At 55.0% G+C, this 21,398-nt stretch overlaps 3 protein-coding genes and 1 long non-coding RNA gene across 4 annotated transcripts; 3 read left to right on the top strand and 1 right to left on the bottom strand.

Moving 5' to 3' along the window:
• Window positions 1-4,910: 4,910 nt before the first annotated feature.
• On the top strand, window positions 4,911-7,912 carry HOXA7 (homeobox A7). Its single transcript, XM_017881459.1, has 2 exons — window positions 4,911-5,463; window positions 6,398-7,912. The coding sequence occupies exons 1-2, from the start codon at window positions 5,085-5,087 to the stop codon at window positions 6,709-6,711; spliced, it is 693 nt and encodes a 230-aa protein (XP_017736948.1). The 5' UTR covers window positions 4,911-5,084; the 3' UTR covers window positions 6,712-7,912.
• Window positions 7,913-8,920: 1,008 nt separating this feature from the next.
• On the bottom strand, window positions 8,921-12,312 carry LOC108535447 (uncharacterized). The gene is made up of 2 exons (XR_001887231.1): window positions 9,928-12,312; window positions 8,921-9,330 (listed from the first exon to the last, which is right to left on the bottom strand). It is a non-coding gene; the product is annotated as an uncharacterized LOC108535447 (long non-coding RNA).
• A 1,193-nt stretch (window positions 12,313-13,505) lies between these two features.
• HOXA6 (homeobox A6) lies at window positions 13,506-16,003 on the top strand. The gene is made up of 2 exons (XM_017881458.1): window positions 13,506-14,325; window positions 15,669-16,003. The coding sequence occupies exons 1-2, from the start codon at window positions 13,884-13,886 to the stop codon at window positions 15,926-15,928; spliced, it is 702 nt and encodes a 233-aa protein (XP_017736947.1). The 5' UTR covers window positions 13,506-13,883; the 3' UTR covers window positions 15,929-16,003.
• A 1,597-nt stretch (window positions 16,004-17,600) lies between these two features.
• Window positions 17,601-20,507, top strand: HOXA5 (homeobox A5). The gene is made up of 2 exons (XM_017881457.1): window positions 17,601-18,520; window positions 19,488-20,507. Exons 1-2 carry the CDS (start codon window positions 17,626-17,628, stop codon window positions 19,736-19,738), a joined length of 1,146 nt encoding a protein of 381 aa, XP_017736946.1. The 5' UTR covers window positions 17,601-17,625; the 3' UTR covers window positions 19,739-20,507.
• Window positions 20,508-21,398: the final 891 nt, after the last annotated feature.

Below are 21,398 nucleotides of genomic sequence, written 5' to 3'. Positions count from 1 at the left end.
CCCCCACTCCACGACTTCTGCAAAGTTGGATGTATTCTAAGTTTAAAAGGGGAACCAGGGCGCGGGTGGATGAGGCGTCTCCTTACCCCCACCCCCACCCGGCCGCCAGGCTGGGACGCCCTCTGTTGTTGTAGACAGAAGGAACTTCAAAGAATAGGCAGTAAGAGTGTGCCATAAAGGCCGGGTCTGCGAACTGTCTGGAATTCGTCCCTTAATGAGTTTACAACTGTCCAGCCCTAATTAGGATATTCCACCAAAGCCCTTTCATTTGTTCATTTGTTCTGTCTGCCGCCGAAAAAGCGACTGCGGAAACAGCTCTTTTATTGGCATTGCCTCCTCTGCAGTAGATTCCGGGCTCCACGCAGACTCCCCAGGACCTAGGCCCACGCCCCTCCTCTGGGAATGGAGTGCAGTGGGCTAGCCGGGGGCTCCCAAAACTCAGGCCGGCCGAGGTAGCTGAGGCTGCAGTGCCGAACGATGGCCAGCAGATGGCAGTGTGGCTCCATGCAAGAGGCTTCCTCGCCGCCATCTCCCGCCTCCGCAGCCCTGGGGAAGTTCCTAAGATGTCGACTTGACACGAGCCTTTCTGGAATGGGAGCCCCAGATTTTAGTGAACAGCCGCCCTATATTTTCGGTGCTCCTCACGCCTGGCTAGAAGCCTCGCTGGGAAACAAGGAATCGGCGGGGGCTTGCCCGACCCTCACCGCTTGCGCCTCCCTGTGACCCTATCCTGAGGGCCCAGCGAGCCGGGCTGCAGCTGTCCGGGCAGCCGCGGGGCAGCAGCTCCAGGCGCCGGCGCGGCTCCAGGGTCACCGTCCTCAGCTGAGACAGGCCTGACACAACCAGGCTCCATGGAGCCGCGGCTGACTGTTGGACACTGGAGGAGCGCCTGCAGCCCCCGGACCTGATGACCGCCCAGAGGGTGTGGACAGTGCGTGCCGAGGGCGCACACCGTGGCCCCGGGTCCCGCGGCCGCCCAGGAGGCCCTCGAAACCTGCGACCTGGGTCAGGGCCCGGCGAGTCAGAACCCAAGACAGAGCCAGGACCCCGGGACTCGGCTGGCTTGAATCCAGACAATAAAATTAGGCGGTGAACATTGGGCGTAAAGGCAATCTCGGTGTCTGTCCACTGTAGGTCTAGGGGACGGGCCGAATTGAATGGGAAGAGAATCCCGGGGGACAAACCAAGGACTGCTTTATTTTTTTTTAATGTGATGTTTAATATAACAATCACACCGTAGCACAAAAAGTGTCGCACACGGTGTGGAAGCCGCCCGGGCTGTCTCTAGCCGCGGCATGTCCTCCGCTGTAGAGGAACCGAGGCTGCTCACCCATCAGGAGGCCAGAAGGGAGGGGACCCCAATCCAGGCCCAGCCTCTCGCGGACCCTAGGCGGGGAACAGGCTGCGGCCTCCTCTCGGGTGCGAGCGTCAGCCACGGATATCGAATGGTTCCAGAGGGAAAACGCAAAAGCAAACAGAGAACCCTTCGAAGCGTCCCAGAGCCCTGTGAACACGCAGCACAGTGCATTTATTTGGGTCGTAATAGTCTCCGCCAAGCCCACAAAATGTTTACGGCCCGCATCTCCGCGCTGTACACGCTGTAAAACTGGGGACTGGATTTTGGCTGATGTCTCTCCCGGGTGTTTGTTCTCTCTCTCCTTTCATACATACACACACACACACACAATATCTCTCCTTTCTCTCTCTCCGTCTCTCTCTCATCTCATATATGCGTGTATATATATACACATCGATATTAGAGACACACGCCTTCATTATATTTCCGTATGTAACTTCACAACATCTGATTGTAAGAAGGGTTTTATAGCTTCCCCGGGAGTCAACCGTGGCTTTGTATTCAAGCCGCAGATAGCTCAATTTCTTTAACTACAAATAAACGGTGAAGTCGCACATCTGTGGATTCAGAGAGAAAGCTCGATTTGTGTAACTACAAATAAATGAAATCACAGATCGGTGGCTACTGCGTCTCTCCACCGATCACGGAGGCCTCAGGTAGGTGCAGGCAGCCCAGGGTCTCCCAGGCCTGGGTGGACTGTCCAAAGGCGCCTTCCTTGCCCTTGGCAGGCTGGTGACTGGGAGTCTGCTTTTCCTCTGGGAAGCCTGGGACTGGTTTCCCCGCAGCGGGCCTTCACCTAGGCAGGACCCCGCGCCAACCCAGTCTCATTTGTACGGGACGGGGACGGGTTTGTCTTTGCGCCCAGGCCAGGGATCACTCACTGACTGGGTGGGGAACAGATGCAGCCCATGAGAGAGGCAAGGGTGGAAACCTTGAGGAAGCAATTCGCCAGCCACCCACCAAATCTCTGGAAGACGCTATTCCCTGCCTAGAGCTGGCTTTACCTTCATAATTGAATTTATATATTGGTATTTGGTAACAAGAAGCAGGGTGAACACGCTCTGCCAGTAGGTAGGAAGGAAGCTCAGGGACAGCAGTTGAAAATATCTATCTAAAGATAGCTCGGCTGATTAGATACCCGCCTACATGTGCGTGCTTCAGGCTGAGGGTTAGTGAGTATTTCTGTGAAAATTATCTCACATAACCTAGTGCATTTGTGTCTTTTCAGTCAAATAAGTAGAGAACCAATGAATAGAGAACACGCAGTTAAAGAAGCCTTATTGAAAGCCTGATTTTATCCGACCTTTTCGTTTTAAATCAGACCACACAGGGCAGGAGGGGAGAAAGAAGCCTGGAAACGAAAGGGAGGTTTCGGTGTCCGCAGGACTCGGCCCAGTTGGCTGACTTGGGTCCATAAGGGCCGAAGCCTTGCGGGCGGTATCCGGATCCTCCTTGGCCAGGGCAGAGGGGCAGTGTGTCCTGCCAGAACCTCCTGGACGCGCGCCGGGCAAAACCGGGGCAGGGATGAGCCGGTGGCGAGGGCGCCCAGCCCTCCCTTGGCGAAGTGCGTTCCTTCCCGCACTCCCCGAAATCGCTCCCCGCTCGGGCTGTTGGACTGGGCAGGTTCTACTTTAAACACCAGCTCTGTCAGCCCCTCCAGCCGCTTGAGTCTAGACAGACGGCGGCGGCGGCGGGGGCCTTGGTCTTTTCTCTTTGCATCTTGCTCTGTGTCACCCCAGGAACAATTTATTGGTCTAAAGCGGTCTAATTCTGCCTCTTTGATCTCCTAGCCTTCTTGTTTGTTTCATCTTCCTTTAACTTTCTTGGGTTTTTATTTCCTTTCAGAAGGCGATGCGACAGGGATTATTTAGGTTTTTTCTTTTTGTCTTACTCCCTCTATTCTCCATCGGACACCCAGTATCATCTGATCCGCCATAAAGACATCTCCGGATATTGTCCCCCATCCCACATCCCTACCCCTGGACTTCCATGGCCCGGGAGGAGACAGCCCAGGGCCCACCTGCCCCACCAGCCCCCGCCTTCACTCCCAAGCCCGGGTGGTTTGGGAGTCACTGCGCAGGGACTGGGGCTCCGTGGCGTCTCAGTCTGAAGCCTCCCTCCACCTTTTGTATTCCTGGGACCCCCTGAGAGGGTGCGGTAAACGGGGGCGGCCTGGACCCTCTGAAAGTGATGGGAAGTGCTTTGTACACAAGGAACTCAACTCTATAATTTACAGGAGAATTTCCGGGGCAATTCCATTGTGAGGTCGGGTTTATGGTGTGTAATCGAGCTGAGCAGTAAAAGGTGGCTGGGCTTCCAGAGCAGCCCGGCAGTTTATGAGGCGTTTAGAGGAAGGGTTCTCCCCACCATCCTCCACCGAGCGGTGGGCCGCAGGGGCTTCAGCTGGTCCAACATGGTGCAGGGGTCGGAGGCCTGGGAAGGCAGGAATTGGAGGCCCGGATGGGAGGGAGTGAGACCACCGTGCGCTCAGCTCCGTGTGAGCTGGTACTTGGATAGGTGAAGCCTCCACAGCTGGGTGGCATTTAGGGGTGGTCCCCTATTTGTTTTGGTGTCTTCAAAAGAAATGGAAGTCCACAGGGGGTTGCAGTCCCTAGACGCCAGAGCCCACTCTCCAAATCGGCTCTAAAGCATGTATTGTTCCCAGGCACCTCGGCCTAGGAGGTGGAGGCCTAAAGGTGGCTGAGGTGAAGGCTACCAGAAACCTTCCACTGTTGGGAGCGTCTGGAAGGGTGCAGGCCTGAGATTTCTCCAAGCTGGGGAAACAGCCCTGGCTCCCCATGCGCCAGAGGGGAACCAGAAGTTGTGGCAAGGACAAAAGAATCTAGCCATTTATCGGACTGCTGGAGCCAGCCAGGTGCCCAGGAGCGAAGGCACAGAGCCTGCAGCACTCCAGCGTCCGGGAGGAGGGAGAGGAACCCCACGTTAATAAATCTGTTGGCAAATGAGTCTCATTAATAGATAAATATTTCACTGTTTCCTTTAGGGCGGATAAACAGTGTGCCTGCGATTAAGGAAAGGAAGCTGAGAGACGTTGACTTTATTCGAACCACATGGTTCCAGCTTGCGGTGGCATTCTCGCTGCAGCTGCAAGCGATGCTGCGCCTTCCCCGTCTGGATCCGAGTCTAAGTCCGGCCTGTCGCCCATTGGACCTGGGTGAGAGAAGACTTGGGCAGAGTCGATCTGCTCATAGCTGAGTCCTGCCCACAAGGCCACCGAGGGGCAGGCTGTTGCGGGGAACAGAGATCCTTCCAGGGGCTGAGCAAGCGGACAGGAGAGGGATGGGGAGGATCCCAAGCTGCGTCCGGGGCTCACTAGCAGGAGTGGGGGGTTTGCGCGAGGCCGGGGCCTCCCGGCGTCTGCAGACCCCAGTGCCGAGGTTGGCGGCCAGCTGGGCGCTCCCGCGGAGCCTCAGGGTCTTTTTCCGCCGGACGCGCCAGGCCCGCAGGGCGCGGGCGGATTCGTTGGCCGCGTATTTGAGCCTCCCCTTCCATTCTAGGCGGCCGCGGGCCCAGCGGAGCGAGACCACCTGTGAGGGCTGCTGAGATTGGCGGAGGCGGTCATGTGGGCGGTCACGTGCTGCGACGAGCTCAGTCCAAAAGAAAATGGGGTTTGGTGTAAATCTGGGGGTGTAATGTTATCATATATCACGCTACCTCGTAAAACCGACACTGAAAGCTGCCGGACAACAAATCACAGGTCAAAATTATGAGTTCTTCGTATTATGTGAACGCGCTTTTTAGCAAATATACGGCGGGGGCTTCTCTGTTCCAAAATGCCGAGCCGACTTCTTGCTCCTTTGCGCCCAACTCACAGAGAAGCGGCTACGGGGCGGGCGCCGGCGCCTTCGCCTCGACCGTTCCGGGCTTATACAATGTCAACAGCCCCCTTTATCAGAGCCCCTTTGCATCCGGCTACGGTCTGGGCGCCGACGCCTACAGCAACCTGCCTTGCGCCTCCTACGACCAAAACATCCCCGGGCTCTGCAGTGACCTCGCCAAAGGCGCCTGCGACAAGGCGGACGAGGGCGTGCTGCACGGCCCAGCCGAGGCCAATTTCCGCATCTACCCCTGGATGCGGTCTTCAGGTAGGCGCAGTCGCTAGGCTGGCCGGGCTGGCGGAGCGGGACCGGGAGCGGGGAGCGCGGCGCTGCTGAGCGCGGAGCCGGGGGCCGGAAGAGCGGAGCCAGGCTGTTGCGGGCTGGCAGCCCCGTGACTCCCGGCGCAGCCTTTCTGGTTTTAATTAGAGCGGAGGCGCCATTGCGTGGAGCCCATAACATTGTATGTAAATGAGGCTCATAAAACTTTTTATGGCCCAATTAATGGGTTCGGTCCTCGTAAATTTATTTAACTCCATTTGCCTTGGAATTTTAATATTAAGTTTGTTTGCTATTCTCTCTTTCTCCCTCTTCTGTCACCCTCCCTCCCTTTCTTCTTCTCTCCCTCCTCCTTTTCCTTGCTGCCTGGCTTTTCTTTCTCAAAAGCTGGGAGAGCCAAGCCCTCCAGGGCCTCTCACCCGACCCTGTGCCAGGGGCCATTTCAAGATAGGGGCGAGGGAATGAGGACAGAGGGTCGGGGTGCCCTAGGAAGGTCCTGGGGATTGAGGTCTCAGGCTGCTGGGAAGGGTCGCCCACTTGCCTAGCAAGGTGGGGGAATGGCCGGGCTCATCTTTGAATGGCAAAAGTGCAGCTTTTCCCACTTGCCCACACTCTATATTTACAGTTTTCCTTTGTCAGGGGAAGCAGGACATTGTGGAAGCTTAGCCGGCTGGAAAAGGCGATTGTAAAGTTGGGATTCTGCGCCTTTGCTGATTACAGAGCTGCCTGCACGTCTGGCACTGCAGTTGGGGTCTTTCCCTAACACCCCCCCCCCCCCCCCCAGCTCAGTTTGGGGCCTGGGGCAGAGGGCATGCTCGCCTGGGACTAGGCCAGGAGGAAGGTGTGGGCTCTGGGACAGCAGCCTAACGAGTGCCCTGTCTACTTGTCTGTCCGTGTGTTCCTGTGTCTGCATGTCTGTTCTCAGGACCTGACAGGAAGCGGGGCCGCCAGACCTACACGCGCTACCAGACACTGGAGCTGGAGAAGGAGTTCCACTTCAACCGCTACCTGACGCGGCGCCGCCGCATTGAAATCGCCCACGCGCTCTGCCTCACCGAGCGCCAGATCAAGATCTGGTTCCAGAACCGCCGCATGAAGTGGAAGAAAGAGCATAAGGACGAAGGTCCGGCTGCCGCCGCAGCTCCCGAGGGCGCCGTGCCCTCTACCGCCGTCACCGCTGCCGCAGACAAGGCTGACGAGGAGGACGATGATGAAGAAGAGGAAGACGAGGAGGAATGAGGGGCTGAGCCGGGGCCCTCGCTGCACCGGACAGTCGGAAAAGCGTCTTTAAGAGACTCACTGGTTTTATTTACAAAAATGGGAAAAATAAAAGAAAATGTAAAAAAAAAAAAAAAAAAAAAAAAAGAACAAACAAAACAGTCCCCAACCTGCACTCTACCCGGCCCCCATCACCTACTCCAGCTCCCAACTTTTGTGGACTGAGCGGCCGCAGCGACTGGGTCGCCTTGGATTCCCTCTGCCTCCGAGGACCCCAAAAGACACCCCCAACCCCAGGTCAGCCGGCCCTGCGCTGGCGCGGCCAAAATACTACCTAGCACAGGCCTCTGCTCGAGGCACCCCCAAACTACCTATGTATCCAGCCTAGAGGGCCTCCATTCCCAGGAAGCCCCTATGTATCCCAGCACTGGCAGACACCCAGCACCACCCTTCCAGATCCGCAAGAACGTGAATCTCACTACTACCTACTCCCCTAAAACTACCTATTTTGTGCTGGCTGGCTTGCCTGCTACCTAGTGCCGACTGCTCCCAGGCAAGGCCCCTGCTGCTTACAGCTGGCAGCTTTTGGGGTCCCTGAGGCTGCCCTGAGAATGTGCTGAGGTCCAGGATCAGGGTATTGGCATCTATTTAAATTGAAAAATAATATATTTATTCCAAAAAGCATTCTAAGTGCTGCACCCTAGAATCAATCCCCCCTTCTCTGGCTTGGCACCCAAAGTTCAGGCCCATCAACCCCCACTTCTGGAGGGGAATGTTCCTGAGCTGGCTGCAGATCTCTGGGTTAGCTTCTGCTTAGTAGGACGGTGGAAATGCTCCCAGCTTCGCTGTCCTTTCCTCTGGCTCCTGTATCTTACTGTTCAGCTGTGTTAAATATGTACGCCCTGACGTTTCCTATAATTGCAGATACTGTATATTTGAACAAGATTTTTTTGTTTGATCGTTTCTATAGTCTTGGAGTTCATTTGTAAGGCAGTGTCTTGACTTGGAAAGGATGTGTTAATGGGGTGACTTTGTAGCATGGTATGTTGTCTTGAGCTAACTGTAGTGGGTGGGGAGGTCCAATGCCCTCCGCAATGCCCTTCATCTCCTGTGTTGTCCTGTGTCCCCCTCAGCTCCATCCTGGGGTTCAGGGAAGGCACACTTCCCAGCCCAGCTAACTGTGTTTTATGTAACTGAAAAATAAAGATGCTTGGTGACAAAGAAAAACGTGGACTGCCTTATCCAGAGGAGACTGGGAAAGGGGAGGTGAGCATGGCTGGAGGGAAAGGGGCAGTGGGGAAGCAAAAGTGGGGTGGCTGTCCTGTGATGGTCCAAGTGTTGGAGGCCCATGTATTGGTGTCATGTATATTTTATGTATTTTATGTGTGTATTTGTATGAGTATGTGCTTATTTTTCTGTGTTTGTATTTCTGTGTGTGTGTTTTTACCTAATTTCACAATTGTGTATATTTTGGTGTCCATAATTGGGTGCATTTGTTTCTGTGTGTCCATAATTGCATGTCATTCTGTGCCCACAATAGAGTGTATGCCCTTCCCTGTGTGCATAATTGTATATGTGCCTTTATCCGTGTAGAGACGTTTGTCTGGTTTTTGTGTGTGCACTAACATCTTCTAGATCCCTTGAAAACGGAATCTCTGGTAGATAGGTTATATTCTATGAAGCTCCCTAAAAATCTCCATAAATTCCATGAGGAAATTTCAAATCCACCCTTTCCTCTAAGGCTGCGCAGTGGGCTTGGAAAGGGGCATTACCCAGAGGCTGATAACGGATTTCGCATGCGCCCTGAACGCAGCCCCAGGCTAGGAAATGGGATTTAAGGCCCCCACCCCGCCTGCAGGCGAGGCAAGGGCGCCCCAGGGTCCGGCACTGCTGTAGGTGGCGCGGGGAGGGGCTAGGACCGCAGACCCCCGCTGCGCTGCGCAGCCTGGGCAGGAGCTGGGGCATCTGGGTGCAGGGAAGGGGCGAAGGGCGAGGGATTGTGCAGGCAGCTCAGAGCATCCTGAGTTCCGCCTGCAAGACTTCGTCTCCAGTCTCCTGCCTGGGTTGGGTCCGCTTCTTATGGCTCTTTTAGTAAACCCGGGCCCAAAAGGGTCTGTAAAACCTGAGGCCCCAAGTCTGGGCGGCCTCGGTGGTAAGATGGCGCCGGTGTAAGAGCTGCCTCCTCTCAGTGATGGGGAAAGGGTCATAAATCCGTTGTTGTTTATGAAAATTTACAACTTTGCAATACAACTTTATGAGTTGTTCGGCCCTTCCATTGGCCGCTGTCGGTCATGTGGATGAGAACCGTGAACATGAACTTTTTTATAATTTCCCTTGCGAGAATAGAGCCGCATTCTTTTGCTCCGCTCCGTCCTGCCTGCTTCGGAGCTCTGCCTTCCAGCCCGGCTGGGCTGCGCTTTGTCCGGAGATGGCGAGCGAAGGGAAGCCCCGACCAGGCCAGGCCTGGCGGCTCCGGCTGGAGATGGGGCGCGCCCCGTTCCCGGCGCAGCGGCAGCAGCTTTGCAACTCGCAACCTGGCTAATTTCCTGCGTCCTCTGGCACCAGGAAGGAGGACAGTTCGTCTCTCGGGCTGCCTAAGCGACAGCTGTCACAGGGGCAGGAGCTTCTGGGAGTCGCCGTCTGAAGGTGAGACATGTGGGGAGGAGATAGGAGCAAAGGTGGTGAGGTGACAGGCGGCGGCGGCAGCGGTGGGAGAGGGCATCCAGGGAGGCTTTAGGAGGGGCACACTCCCCCTTACCATACTCACCCATTCACACTCGCCCCCATCACACACTACAGCACACACATGTCACACACACAGGCACACACGCACGCACACACACCAGTCCCTTTCCCCTCCCTGGCTCGCCTTGGCAGTAAGTGCCCGCCTTCCCTCGGCCCTCCGTGGCACAGCGCCCAGGCACAGGGCAGCATCCCTTGGGTCGTCTCTCTTCCCTTCCCCAGTGACCCCGTGAAGCCCAAAAGGAAGTGGCCCGGCACACTGTGTTCCCCGCCAGCCCCTTGGGTTTGGATTTTTATGTTTTCATTCATGGCCCTATTTGGTTTTGTTGGATTCCCCAACAACAGGAAACCGTTTTTGACCTGGGAAGGTGGGAAGAGGTGAGGACAAAGTGCATTAATCCACAGTCATTTTATTAGCATCAGCACAGCACCTTCTATTCCGTGGGAATTGGTTTCAGAGAGAAAGGTGAAAGGGAGAAACAGAGAAAAACTTACTAATTCAGCCAGAGTTCTCCGCTCGTTGACGGCTTCCTTTCGCCCAGTTTTTCGATGAGAGAGGTGTCTGAAGCGCTGGGAGAGGGAATAGGTGCGTGGGTGGAATTCTGTGTTGGAGGAGAGGATGGGGTTAATTGGTGTTACTTGGTGGGAAGTTTCGGTGCAGAGGACATAATGGTGTTAGCGCGGGTGGCAGGGGCCCGCAGTTAAGGTTGAAGGAAGGACGCAAACCGAGTCTGGGCGATAGGGGGACCCCCCAATCCACCTTGGCGCAACGGACTGGCGACCGCACTCCCCACCTCCCGCGAGCCGGGAGAGGACTGTGGAGCTGCCAGGGAGGAAGCGCGGAGCGTGCTGCTGGCGGTGGCTTTGCGTAGCGCGGTGGCTCGAACTGTAGCTCGGCCTAAGTGCGTATCAGACCAGATTTGCCCCGGGAACTCCCCGGACAGCGACAAGAAAGGAGTCCGAGGTTCTTTTTGTTTATTTTTTGTTTGGGTTGTTGTTTCCCCATCTTGAGACAATATCTTGGTATGGATTCGATAAATAGGAAGGGGCTGTGGATGTCTGGAACGTTCGCCCGTGCTCTGGGTGCGTTCGGGGCGGATAAAGCGGCGTATTTGCATCCTAGGGTCGCTGCCTTCCTGCCTGTGCGGCTGCCGCTGGCGGATTATTTATTGCGACCGTGCTGGCGCTCGCTGCTGCCACGCCGTGGCCGTCGCCGGGACCGGCGCCAGCTGCAGCCCGCCTCTTGCAGCCTGGCGCGACTGCTGTACGGGCCCCTCAGAGATTTCCCAGCAAGCAGGGTAGAGGGGGACGAAAGGGGACCTGGGGGCTATCACCCAGAGCCTATTTGGCCGGGAAATCTCCCCGCCTCGGCTACCCCTGACCGCAGCTGGACGCCGGTATAGACTCGGGTCCTCCCCCCACCCCCACTCCAGCACCATGGAGACTGGTTGCACAGGCCGCCTGGCACGACATGGCTACTTCTGCCCAAACTGCACGTCCCAAGGCGTCCTGGGGGTGCACGCTGGTTCAGGGAACAATCTGACTTTGCGATTCTGAAATCGGAGAGACTACCTGTAGTCCTGAGGCTTGTAGGCCTGGCTGCTCTGAGGAGGATGGGCTATGGCAAAGAAGGACGGCTTTGGCTCCAGGGGAGGGCCTGTGAAGGGCAGAGGCCGCACCTGTGTGCTTTGGGCTCTGGCCTGGGCTAGCGAGCTGGCTGGACTGAGGTGGCCTTCAAGGTACCACACCTACATACTCCAGGCTGGCGAAGGTGGAGCTGTTCAATGGGCAGCCCAGGGCAAGGGCAGACGGTGGGGCCCAGCTCGCCATCCTGCCCCCCTTGGAGAGAAACTGTAAGGTAAGTCGCTTTCTGCGTGGCTTTGGCAGGGAAGAGAGAGAGCCCTGGGGTGGCCATTCTCACCATCGCAGGAGAGGCTCTCTGGAGGGTCTGGGCTGCCTGTTCTTGCCGGAATGGTCCTCTCTCTGAGAGAGAGGTGTGTGTGTGTGTGTGTGTGTGTGTGTATCTGGTTGGAGAAATGAATTGGTCAGCTGCCAACATGATATGCACTAGCCTTGGCTAACATGTAAAGATTCCAATGTAATATATATTTTTCCATCTTAGGGCCTATAGAAGCTAGAAATAAAATGTTTTCTGGCTCTTAGCTGAGAAATCAAATTCTCTTGTCATCTGGAACAATAATTAGATCGAGAATCCTGGTCAAGGCATGACAAATAATAATAACAACAGTAAATTGACACCAACCCCACCACTGTGTGGGACATAGAGGAATGAAAAGGAAATTATAAATGTAAACATTGATTGACATCTCCAAACGGTTGTTTTCATCTTAAACAATAACTTGCTTAAAATCACCGTTGTCTGATAATTTTAAGAAAAAACCCCACAAACATTATTTTCTTCAAACAGCTATTTTTAAAAGTCCCTTTTCATTTTTTGACTCCAGTTTTCATTTTCACCTATTGAATTCTTTCCCTGAAGTAATGTGTGGGAAATGCCCAATTCTATCCTCTCATTCAAGGCCCTGCTTTATATGCAAAGTAAACCCTTTCCAGGACAGATTGACTGGGGAACAGGCATCCAGCTTCCAGGGGTAGCCCCCATTGCCGGGCTAGTAGCCACCTTCCAGGTGTGCCTCTTGGGCTCTTTGGAGGTCGACCTTAGGCCAGTCCTTTCCCAATTTTTTCCCTTTGGGGGAGAAGAGCTCAGGAAAAAAATTGAAAAAGCAAGGAAGAGACTAAGTCATTACTAGATTCCTACTGGAACACTGCCAATTGCCACCTCCCCACTAAGTCCGGAACCGGTGAGCCTGCATTGGCTAGGGTTTTACAGATCTGTAAACAGTCTCCAGAAATCCATCCAAATCACGTAAATAGTCTTTCTTCAACCTCCACAGAATTGAGGATTTTAAAGCTAATTCAAGGGGTTTTACAAGCCTAACAAACACAGTTGTAAAAATGCCATTGGGCTGCTATCACATTTTACAAAACGAGATTGATCCATGTGTTGTAAAAGTCAACTATCTCGAAGGCACACCTCTTAGGCAAGAGTGAGCAGCCCAGGACAGTCTTTTAATGTCCTGTCTGGGGACCGCCAGGCCTGGAACAGCAATGAAAGCAGTTCAGGATTTCTGGAGCCGGTGAGACAACTGTTCCCGGTTCCGGAGAGACTGAGGGGCGGCAGCCCTCCGTGCGATCCCAGGAAGGGCAGTAAAGAGGGCGGCCCCAGGACAGTGTCGGTTGTCGGGCGCCCCGGAAACAGAGCCCATCAATTATCCCGCGGCGTTGGGCCCCGCAGAGCTGCCCTCTGTGCCCAGCTTGGCCAGGGCCCCTGCGTCTTCTGTGCCTCTGGAACGTGGACAGAAAGATTCCACATCTGGATTTTTATCCGCCTCAGCTCTGAGCGGTTCTCGCAGCAGATGCCGAGTCCCCAGGCGCTGGGCAGGGGAGCAGGTCCCTCGGCTGGCTTAGGAGCCCAGTCTGACGGCCACTGCTCTGTCGGTCCTTTCTTGTTAAAACCAGTGGTTTCTGGCCTCTTAATTCCCTGGGTTCAAAGGTGGGACGGGGACGCCCAGCTGGAAGGGGTGCTTTAAGACCAGGTAGGCGCGGGTCATTGAGCCCCTTGGGACTCAAACAGGATGTGTATGTGGGAGGAGGGAATGGGTGGGAAGAACCTACGTTTGGCTGAGTCCTGGTCAGCTCGAGGTGATCCTTCAGCTCTGGGCTGCAAGGCCCAGGCCCCTGGTGTGAGTGGAGAAGGAGAGAATAAGGGAGTTCACCGATTGCTAAGGTGCACGAGTGAAGAGCATAGAGTGAAGGCCTGGTTTCTCATGGCCCTTGCTCCAGCTCAAGAACTCGCACCCACGAATAGGGGAGCGCTAGGGGAGGGGCAATTCGGGGCCGTGCCTGGAGTGCAGGCCGGCAGGGAGCAAAGCCACCTTTGTCACCGCCCCTCCTGGCGCAGGACCTTCAGGTTTCCTGTTTGGAGGAGGAGGGGCGGGGAACCCGCAAAATTCAATAAAGCAAAAAGGGGAGGAGGAAGGAGGGGGGCCTGGCGGGGCCTTTGCGGCGGCCGGAGCGTTAGTGTCCCTACTCTGGCCTGATCGGCTCGCCCCTGAACGGGCCGTGCCCGCCGCTGGCGTTCAGGAAGAGAGCCGGGCCGGCTGGCTGTGCGCGCCCATTAATCTGCCGGGCGGACGGCGGGCGGGCGAGCTGGGGGCTGTTTGTAACTTTGCTGCCTCGGTCGCCGCGGTCCCTGGGGAGCGGGCTCCGGCGCTTGCTCCCATTGGCCGCCGCGGCGTCAGCTGGTGCGATTTGCTGCTGTCGCTTTTGGCGTTCGGCCATCCAGAAACAAACCAGTTCGATGACTACTAATAGTTATAGCCAGATGTACTAATACACAACAAATCACAGTCCTGCAGAGGGGCGCGCAAATGAGTTCCTATTTTGTGAATCCCACTTTCCCCGGGAGCCTGCCCAGCGGCCAGGACTCCTTCTTGGGCCAGCTGCCCCTCTACCAGGCCGGCTATGACGCGCTGAGGCCCTTCCCGGCCTCGTACGGGGCGTCGAGTCTCCCGGACAAGACGTACACCTCACCTTGTTTCTACCAACAGTCCAACTCTGTCCTGGCCTGCAACCGGGCTTCCTACGAGTACGGGGCCTCGTGTTTCTATTCTGATAAGGACCTCAGTGGCGCCTCGCCCTCGGGCAGTGGCAAGCAGAGGGGCCCCGGGGACTACCTGCACTTTTCTCCCGAGCAGCAGTACAAACCCGACAGCAGCAGCGGGCAGGGCAAAGCACTCCATGACGAAGGCGCCGACCGGAAGTACACGAGTCCCGTTTACCCTTGGATGCAGCGGATGAACTCCTGCGCGGGTAAGGCATATCCCAAGACAGTGGAGGGAGAGGGGAAAGGAGGCAGGAAAAGAAAGAAAGAAGGAGGAAACAGAGTAGAAAGAGGAATAGAGAGAAAGGAGGAAAGAACTAGCAAAGTTTCTTTGGCTTTTTAAAAGAGAAGAAAAAATCAGTTCCCAATGGGACAATCAGGCCATGGCAGAGGAAGGGCAGGGCCCCAGTGTCCATGTAAGGTGACGCTTTAGGGGAGGATGGGGGCACTGAGACATATATGAGACCTGTGACAGCCTGAAGAGAGAGAGAGGCTGATGGGGACCCATGCTCCCTGGGTACCCTGCTCAGCTTCCCAAGCCAGAGGGCCTTTTGCACTGATCACTTATAAATACCCTTTGCTTCCCAACCCCCTCTCCTTTCTGCCCTTCAGAAACCCGTACAGAGGGAGGTGGCCATTTGGCCTCTTCCAGTGTCTCCCCAAAGCCTTGGAGGGCCACAGCCCCAGACTCAGGATTTTTTCTCTCTCTCCTCCCTCACCTCCTCCCCCTTCCACTCAACTGCTCACTCTTAGCCAACTTCTGCCTTCTTCTGAGCCCATGCTTGAGTTCATACACCTGTCTTGGAGGGATCCCCACCACCCTTGGGGATCTTTGGCACAGATCAGACAGCCCAACACAATCCTACATTGCTAGAAATCCTAGACTAACTATAGCTCCATCTCTTAGCCTCTGGTTTCCAAAGACTCCACAGGGAATCCCAAAGACTCCTAGGAATTCCCTAGAACAGAGCCTAATGCGGATTGTTAAAATTATAATGTTTTGCATTAAAATCCACTTTATCCTTGGGGGAGTTCTGCATTTCTCAGAAGGGTCATATAATATGGGAGAATGTGTAAAGATTCAAGAGGGCTGACCATTTTTAACTCTTCAAAAAATGTGTTGAGTTCTGACATGGCTGGTCACAGTAGCATCCTCAGAGAGACCACTATGAATTCAGAGTGTGTACACTACTTATATGGTTCCACACCTCCCCCACGCCCCCCCCCACACACCCTGCATCCCCACAAAAACACGACCTGGGCGTCCCAAATTAAGAATGCCCATTCTGTTATTTTGATTGTAATGGTTTTCCTACGAGGCAGATTTTTCAAAAACAATAATGTCCACCCCAAGTCTTTATAGGTGGAAAACATCTCGCTTGGTATGAAATAATCTCCCATTCAGTATGCTTTGGGCCCCAGACATAGTGGGAGAGGCTGGAGTGGAGGCGGGGTGGTTTTCAGTTCATATGCCCCTTGTGGAAGTCACTGGGCTGAGTGGGTCAACCATCCAGGTCCTGGCTTACCGGCGCCCGGCTGTTTCTGCTCGCAGGTGCTGTGTACGGGAGCCATGGGCGCCGAGGCCGCCAGACCTACACGCGCTACCAGACACTGGAGCTGGAGAAGGAGTTCCACTTCAACCGCTACCTGACACGGCGCCGCCGCATCGAGATCGCCAACGCGCTCTGCCTCACCGAGCGCCAGATCAAGATCTGGTTCCAGAACCGCCGCATGAAGTGGAAAAAGGAAAACAAGCTCATCAATTCCACGCAGCCCAGCGGGGAGGACTCAGAGGCAAAGGCGGGCGAGTAGACGCCTGGGCAGGGATCAGGCCAGCGCTGCAACCTCCTTCGGCTTTGCCCCCTTGCCCTCGCCTGCTCCCCAACTTTTCTCCCCGCCTGCTCTCATCCGGGGGCTTCCGCAGCTTCAGGGGAGCCCGGAGCTTTGCAAGCGTCTGTGCATTTATTTCTTAAGAAACAAAACAAAACAAAACCTCACACACAGCCAATACCAGCGGTGGAGCGGGGCGCATTGCATACACCCAGTCCCACTCCACAAGGCTGCCCAAACCGGCTCCCGAGTTCTGAGGTGCGCCCTGAATGCGTCCGGGGCTCCTGTGCTAGTGCCTCTGAGCTCCCCGACCTCGGGACGTGGGGCTGCTAGGGAGGAAAGACCCCTGGGCCGAGCCCCGTTTCGCGTCTGGGAGTCTCTGCCTAGGTCCCTCGCCAGTAAGTCCCGAAGGGCATCATCAAATTATCTCTGGCCAGTGGAAAGAGGGGGTCTAAGTGCTGGAGCCCGGCCTTGTCGCGGCCTCCCAAGCCGCCTCCCAGAACAGGAAGCTCGAGGAACAAAGGGGGCCCCAACAGAGCCCAGTCTCGGTCCCGCGTGTGCAACCGTCAGTGGAAAAGAAGCAGCTTTAGCCGAGGCAAGCTAACCTGGGTGCGGGTGGAACATTACATCCCGGGGAGCCCCTGGGATCCCTCAGGCCCCCGGCTCCGGATTCCCGCTCCCTGCCTCCGATAGCGCCCGCGTCGCCGCCACAGCAGCGTTCAGGACCCAACGAGGGGCCCAGGGCCATGGAAGTCGCCAGAGTCCTGGCTTCCAGACGTGCCAGGGGCGCCTGCAACGCCGGGCCTCCAGCGGGGAGACTCCACTTGCCTCTCAGCTATATTTGTGATTTACTTGAATCTTTCGGAGCCGTGGAAAATAACTACAGAGATACTACGCACTGCCAAGAAATGCTTCCATTATCACCCTCGTTTTACTCCTGGAGGTCTAAGCAAGACCCCAGTAACCCGCCCCACGGATCCCCAGACCCCAAGCAGCCTATGCGGCTGCAGGGAGCCTGGGCCCACTCGCTGGGTTCGAGGAGAACCCTCCAACATGGGGCCTGGCTGGCTCGAGGAACCGGACCCTGTGATGAAGATTTTCCAGGCTGGATACGTTAGCAAATCAAATAGCAAACTAATGACACGAAAACCATATTCACACGAAAGAAAAATCGACTACGGTTATAAAAGTGTATGGAATTTGACCTCGCCTTGCAGAAACACTACACAAAAGCTATCTTTAATAGACGCCTGTCATTTAAGAGCGGCAGGGACACTGTCCCTCATGCGCTCGCTAAAACAGAGCCGTAATTGTAGCTGCTGCTGCTGCGGGCAGGATTTATTTATCCAATTGGCTAAATGACTTTCCCCCTTCCCCGAAGGTGGTATCTGTATTTTCAAAATTCAGAGCTGCTGGCAGGACGGGCAGAACCGACCCCAACCTGGACACAAAAATAAGAGGGGCTGCAAAACGGGGGAAATAAAGTTGTTGTAAATAAAATGCAAGTCACCACCTTCCCCCAATCCTCTGCATCCTCGCCGGGCGCGCGATCGGCAGCTGACGGCCTAACAATTGGTACATCCTAATGGAACTGCGAGGGAAATGCAATAATTTTGCCATAATGGGCTGTAACCTCAATTCGACCCCGGCCCTTGCAGCCCCCGGTCGGAAACTGGGCGATGCGCCCTGCCTCCAGCGGGTGGCGCTCGAGTCCGACTGAACGGCGGCAACTGGCGGCGGGCACGCGCCCGAGGCGCGCGCGCCACCCCTCTCGCCTCCACCCAACTCCCCCATTAGTGCACGAGTTTACCTCTAGAGGTCATCAGGCAGGATTTACGACTGGACAACAAAAGCACGTGATTCGAAGTCGTACCCCATATTTGGGTGCCTACGTAGGAGGGAACCAAGTACATGTCCCAGTCATTTCCATAATTCATCATAAATTGTGCAAGGGTGCTATAGACGCACAAACGACCGCGAGCCACAAATCAAGCACACATATCAAAAAACAAATGAGCTCTTATTTTGTAAACTCATTTTGCGGTCGCTATCCAAATGGCCCGGACTACCAGTTGCATAATTATGGAGATCATAGTTCCGTGAGCGAGCAATTCAGGGACTCGGCGAGCATGCACTCCGGCAGGTACGGCTACGGCTACAATGGCATGGATCTCAGCGTCGGCCGCTCGGGCTCCGGCCACTTTGGCTCCGGAGAGCGCGCCCGCAGCTACGCGGCCAGCGCCAGCACTGCGCCCGCCGAGCCCAGGTACAGCCAGCCGGCCACGTCCACGCACTCGCCTCCGCCCGACCCGCTGCCCTGCTCCGCCGTGGCCCCCTCGCCCGGCAGCGACAGCCACCACGGCGGGAAAAACTCCCTGAGCAACTCCAGCGGCGCCTCGGCCAACGCCGGCAGCACCCACATCAGCAGCAGAGAGGGGGTTGGCACGGCGTCCGGAGCCGAGGAGGACGCCCCTGCCAGCAGCGAGCAGGCGAGTGCGCAGAGCGAGCCGAGCCCGGCGCCGCCCGCCCAACCCCAGATCTACCCCTGGATGCGCAAGCTGCACATAAGTCATGGTAAAGCCAGCCTTTTCCTAAATCCACTCGACCGCGGGGACGCGGCTCTTGGTCCCCCTCTTCCCCCTGCCGCCCTCTCCCAGTCTCTCTCCTGGTCTCGTTTCTCCCAGCCCTGCGGAGCCTCTCCTTGCCGTTCTCCCTCCCCTGCCTTCCTCATTCCTCCTCTTCTTTGCAAGCACCCCGCGCTCACAAATAGTGGGGGAAATAGGCATTCGCTGGGCCAGTTTAGACGTTGAAAGGGGGAGGAAGCAAAAAACCCCTCTGGAACCCTACGCCTTGGAACGCGCTCCCGGGTCAGGCCAGCTGAGCAAGACGCAGAGAGGTAGAGGATGGCAGTAGGAGCCGTGAATCGGGCTTGTCAGGGCGGATAATTTATGAGGAGGGCTACGCTGGGGAAACAGCGTTACTAATTAGAGCCCCCGAAAAGGGGCTTGGGGGGAAGAATCGAGGCGAGAGCCGGCAGGATTCTGAATTTTGGGGGCAGGAGGGAGAGAGAAGGAAAGGGAAGGGAAGAGAAAGAAAGCAGGCGCCCCAACCCTGCAGGCTGGAAACTGGAGGCGGCTCTCGGAGCTGGAACTTTGAGGGAGGGTGACCCGAAGGCCACTTGGACGCTCAGGAAAGGGCCTTGCTTCCTGGGTTTCTGTGCGGTGGGCAGCCTGGGAGGGCTGTGCCTCCCGATCGGGGCGCCCGGGGCTGGGCGCAGAGGGCAGGAGAGGGGCCAGGGAACGCCGGAGTCCTCCGGGACACGGCCCCAGCCTCAGATGGGCAGATTGTTCCCAGGATCCAAATCGTATTGTTTTCTCTCTAGAAAGGAAGAGGGAAGGAAATTCGGGAGGGGTGTGCGGGCTGGTAGGGAGAACTTGTTGAGCTTTTCGCCTGGGTTCCCTGCTCAGGACCCAAGCTTGTCCCCCTGGCGGACTTTGGAAGACAGGAGTTGGTAGCTAAACCGCTGACTTTTCTATTGCAGACAACATAGGCGGCCCGGAAGGCAAAAGGGCCCGGACGGCCTACACGCGCTACCAGACCCTGGAGCTGGAGAAGGAGTTCCACTTCAACCGTTACCTGACACGCCGAAGAAGGATTGAAATAGCACATGCTCTTTGCCTCTCCGAGAGACAAATTAAAATCTGGTTCCAAAACCGGAGAATGAAGTGGAAAAAAGATAATAAGCTGAAAAGCATGAGCATGGCCGCGGCAGGAGGGGCCTTCCGTCCCTGAGTATCTGAGCGTTTAAAGTACTGAGCAGTATTAGCGGATCCCGCGTAGTGTCAGTACTAAGGTGACTTTCTGAAACTCCCTTGTGTTCCTTCTGTGAAGAAGCCCTGTTCTTGTAGCCCTAATTCATCTTTTAATCATGAGCCTGTTTATTGCCATTATAGCGCCTGTATAAGTAGATCTGCTTTCTGTTCATCTCTTTGTCCTGAATGGCTTTGTCTTGAAAAAAAAAAATAGATGTTTTAACTTATTTATATGAAGCAAGCTGTGTTACTTGAAGTAACTATAACAAAAAAAGAGAAAAAAACACACAAAAAGTCCCCTTTCAATCTCGTTTAGTGCCAATGTTGTGTGTTGCACTCAAGTTGTTTAACTGTGCATGTGCGTGGAAGTGTTCTTGTCTCAATAGCTCCAAGCTGTTAAAGATATTTTTATTCAAACTACCTATATTCCTTGTGTAATTAATGCTGTTGTAGAGGTGACTTGATGAGACACAACTTGTTCGACGTGTAGTGACTAGTGACTCTGTGATGAAAACTGTGACTCCAAGCGGTGTGTCCCTGCGTGCCTTTGTAGGACCCTTTGCACGAACTCTGGAAGTGGCTCTTATAAGCGCAGCTTCAGTGATGTATGTTTTTGTGAACAAAGTTACAAATATTGTCCAAGTCTGTCTGTTTTAAGCAAACTGTGATCAGCTTTTTTTTTTTTTTGTATTTGTTTTTAAGGAAAAAATACTGACTGGAACAAAAAATAAACTTTCTATTGTAAGTTCTCCTGGTCTGGTTTGTGCCAAATAGTGAGTGGCTCTGTCTGCTTTTGTCTGTCTGTCCAGTCCTGGAAACCGTTGGGTCTGAGGCTACCTGAGCAGATGACCTGTGCAGGGAGACCTCATACCAAGACTGGCCCATCGCTTCCCTAACTCTGACCCATCACAAAGTTCAGGGCAGAAGGTGGAAAAAGCTGTAGGCGGTTCCAAAGCTCCAGGCCACCCTGCCCATCTCTGAGGAAACCAAGTTAACTTGCTGGGTACAAAAAAAAGAGAGAAAGAGCAAGAAAAAAGGAGAAAAACCCAGGGCTTTATTAGCCACCCTCAGGCCACACAGATCCTGCCTCTTTCCTAAGGCTGTCCTAGGCCTCCACTTGCTGAAGACGCTGCTCTGTCTGGCTGTGGACCCCAAACCCTCTGCCCTTAACCCATCCCAGCACCCCTTCCCCACTCTTCGCCCTGGACCCAGTTGGCTTCTTTTGCTACTATTAATTTGCTACAAATGGAAGGTACTTACCCCATCCTAGCTCGATTGGGAAACTCCTCAGAGCAGCTAAAGCGCAACTAGAGATTTGCACATTTACCGACTGCTTACACTGATGCCGTCTTTCCTTTTAAAAGTTATAAAACAGTAAACTTTATAAGCCCCAGTTCCGGCTATATGACATTTGGGTGCCAAATGAATAGGGTTTTGTCTATGAATTAGATCGTAAAATCATCCATAGCACAGACAGATCGGCTCACTGGCTATAAAACGTCACGTGGGGCCATTAAAGTAAGTTTTATGGTTTTGGGGAGTTGACATCCAACATTATATACCACATAACATATAATCTCACTAACGCTGGACTCCATTTGACTCTTTTGCAGGCTACGTGTGCCGCCTGGCCATTCAAA

The sequence above is a fragment of the Rhinopithecus bieti genome, unplaced genomic scaffold (genome assembly GCF_001698545.2).
Source record: "Rhinopithecus bieti isolate Rb0 unplaced genomic scaffold, ASM169854v2 scaffold_13014, whole genome shotgun sequence".
NCBI classification, from domain to species: domain Eukaryota; kingdom Metazoa; phylum Chordata; class Mammalia; order Primates; family Cercopithecidae; genus Rhinopithecus; species Rhinopithecus bieti.
This window is presented reverse-complemented; position numbering and strand designations above follow the sequence as displayed.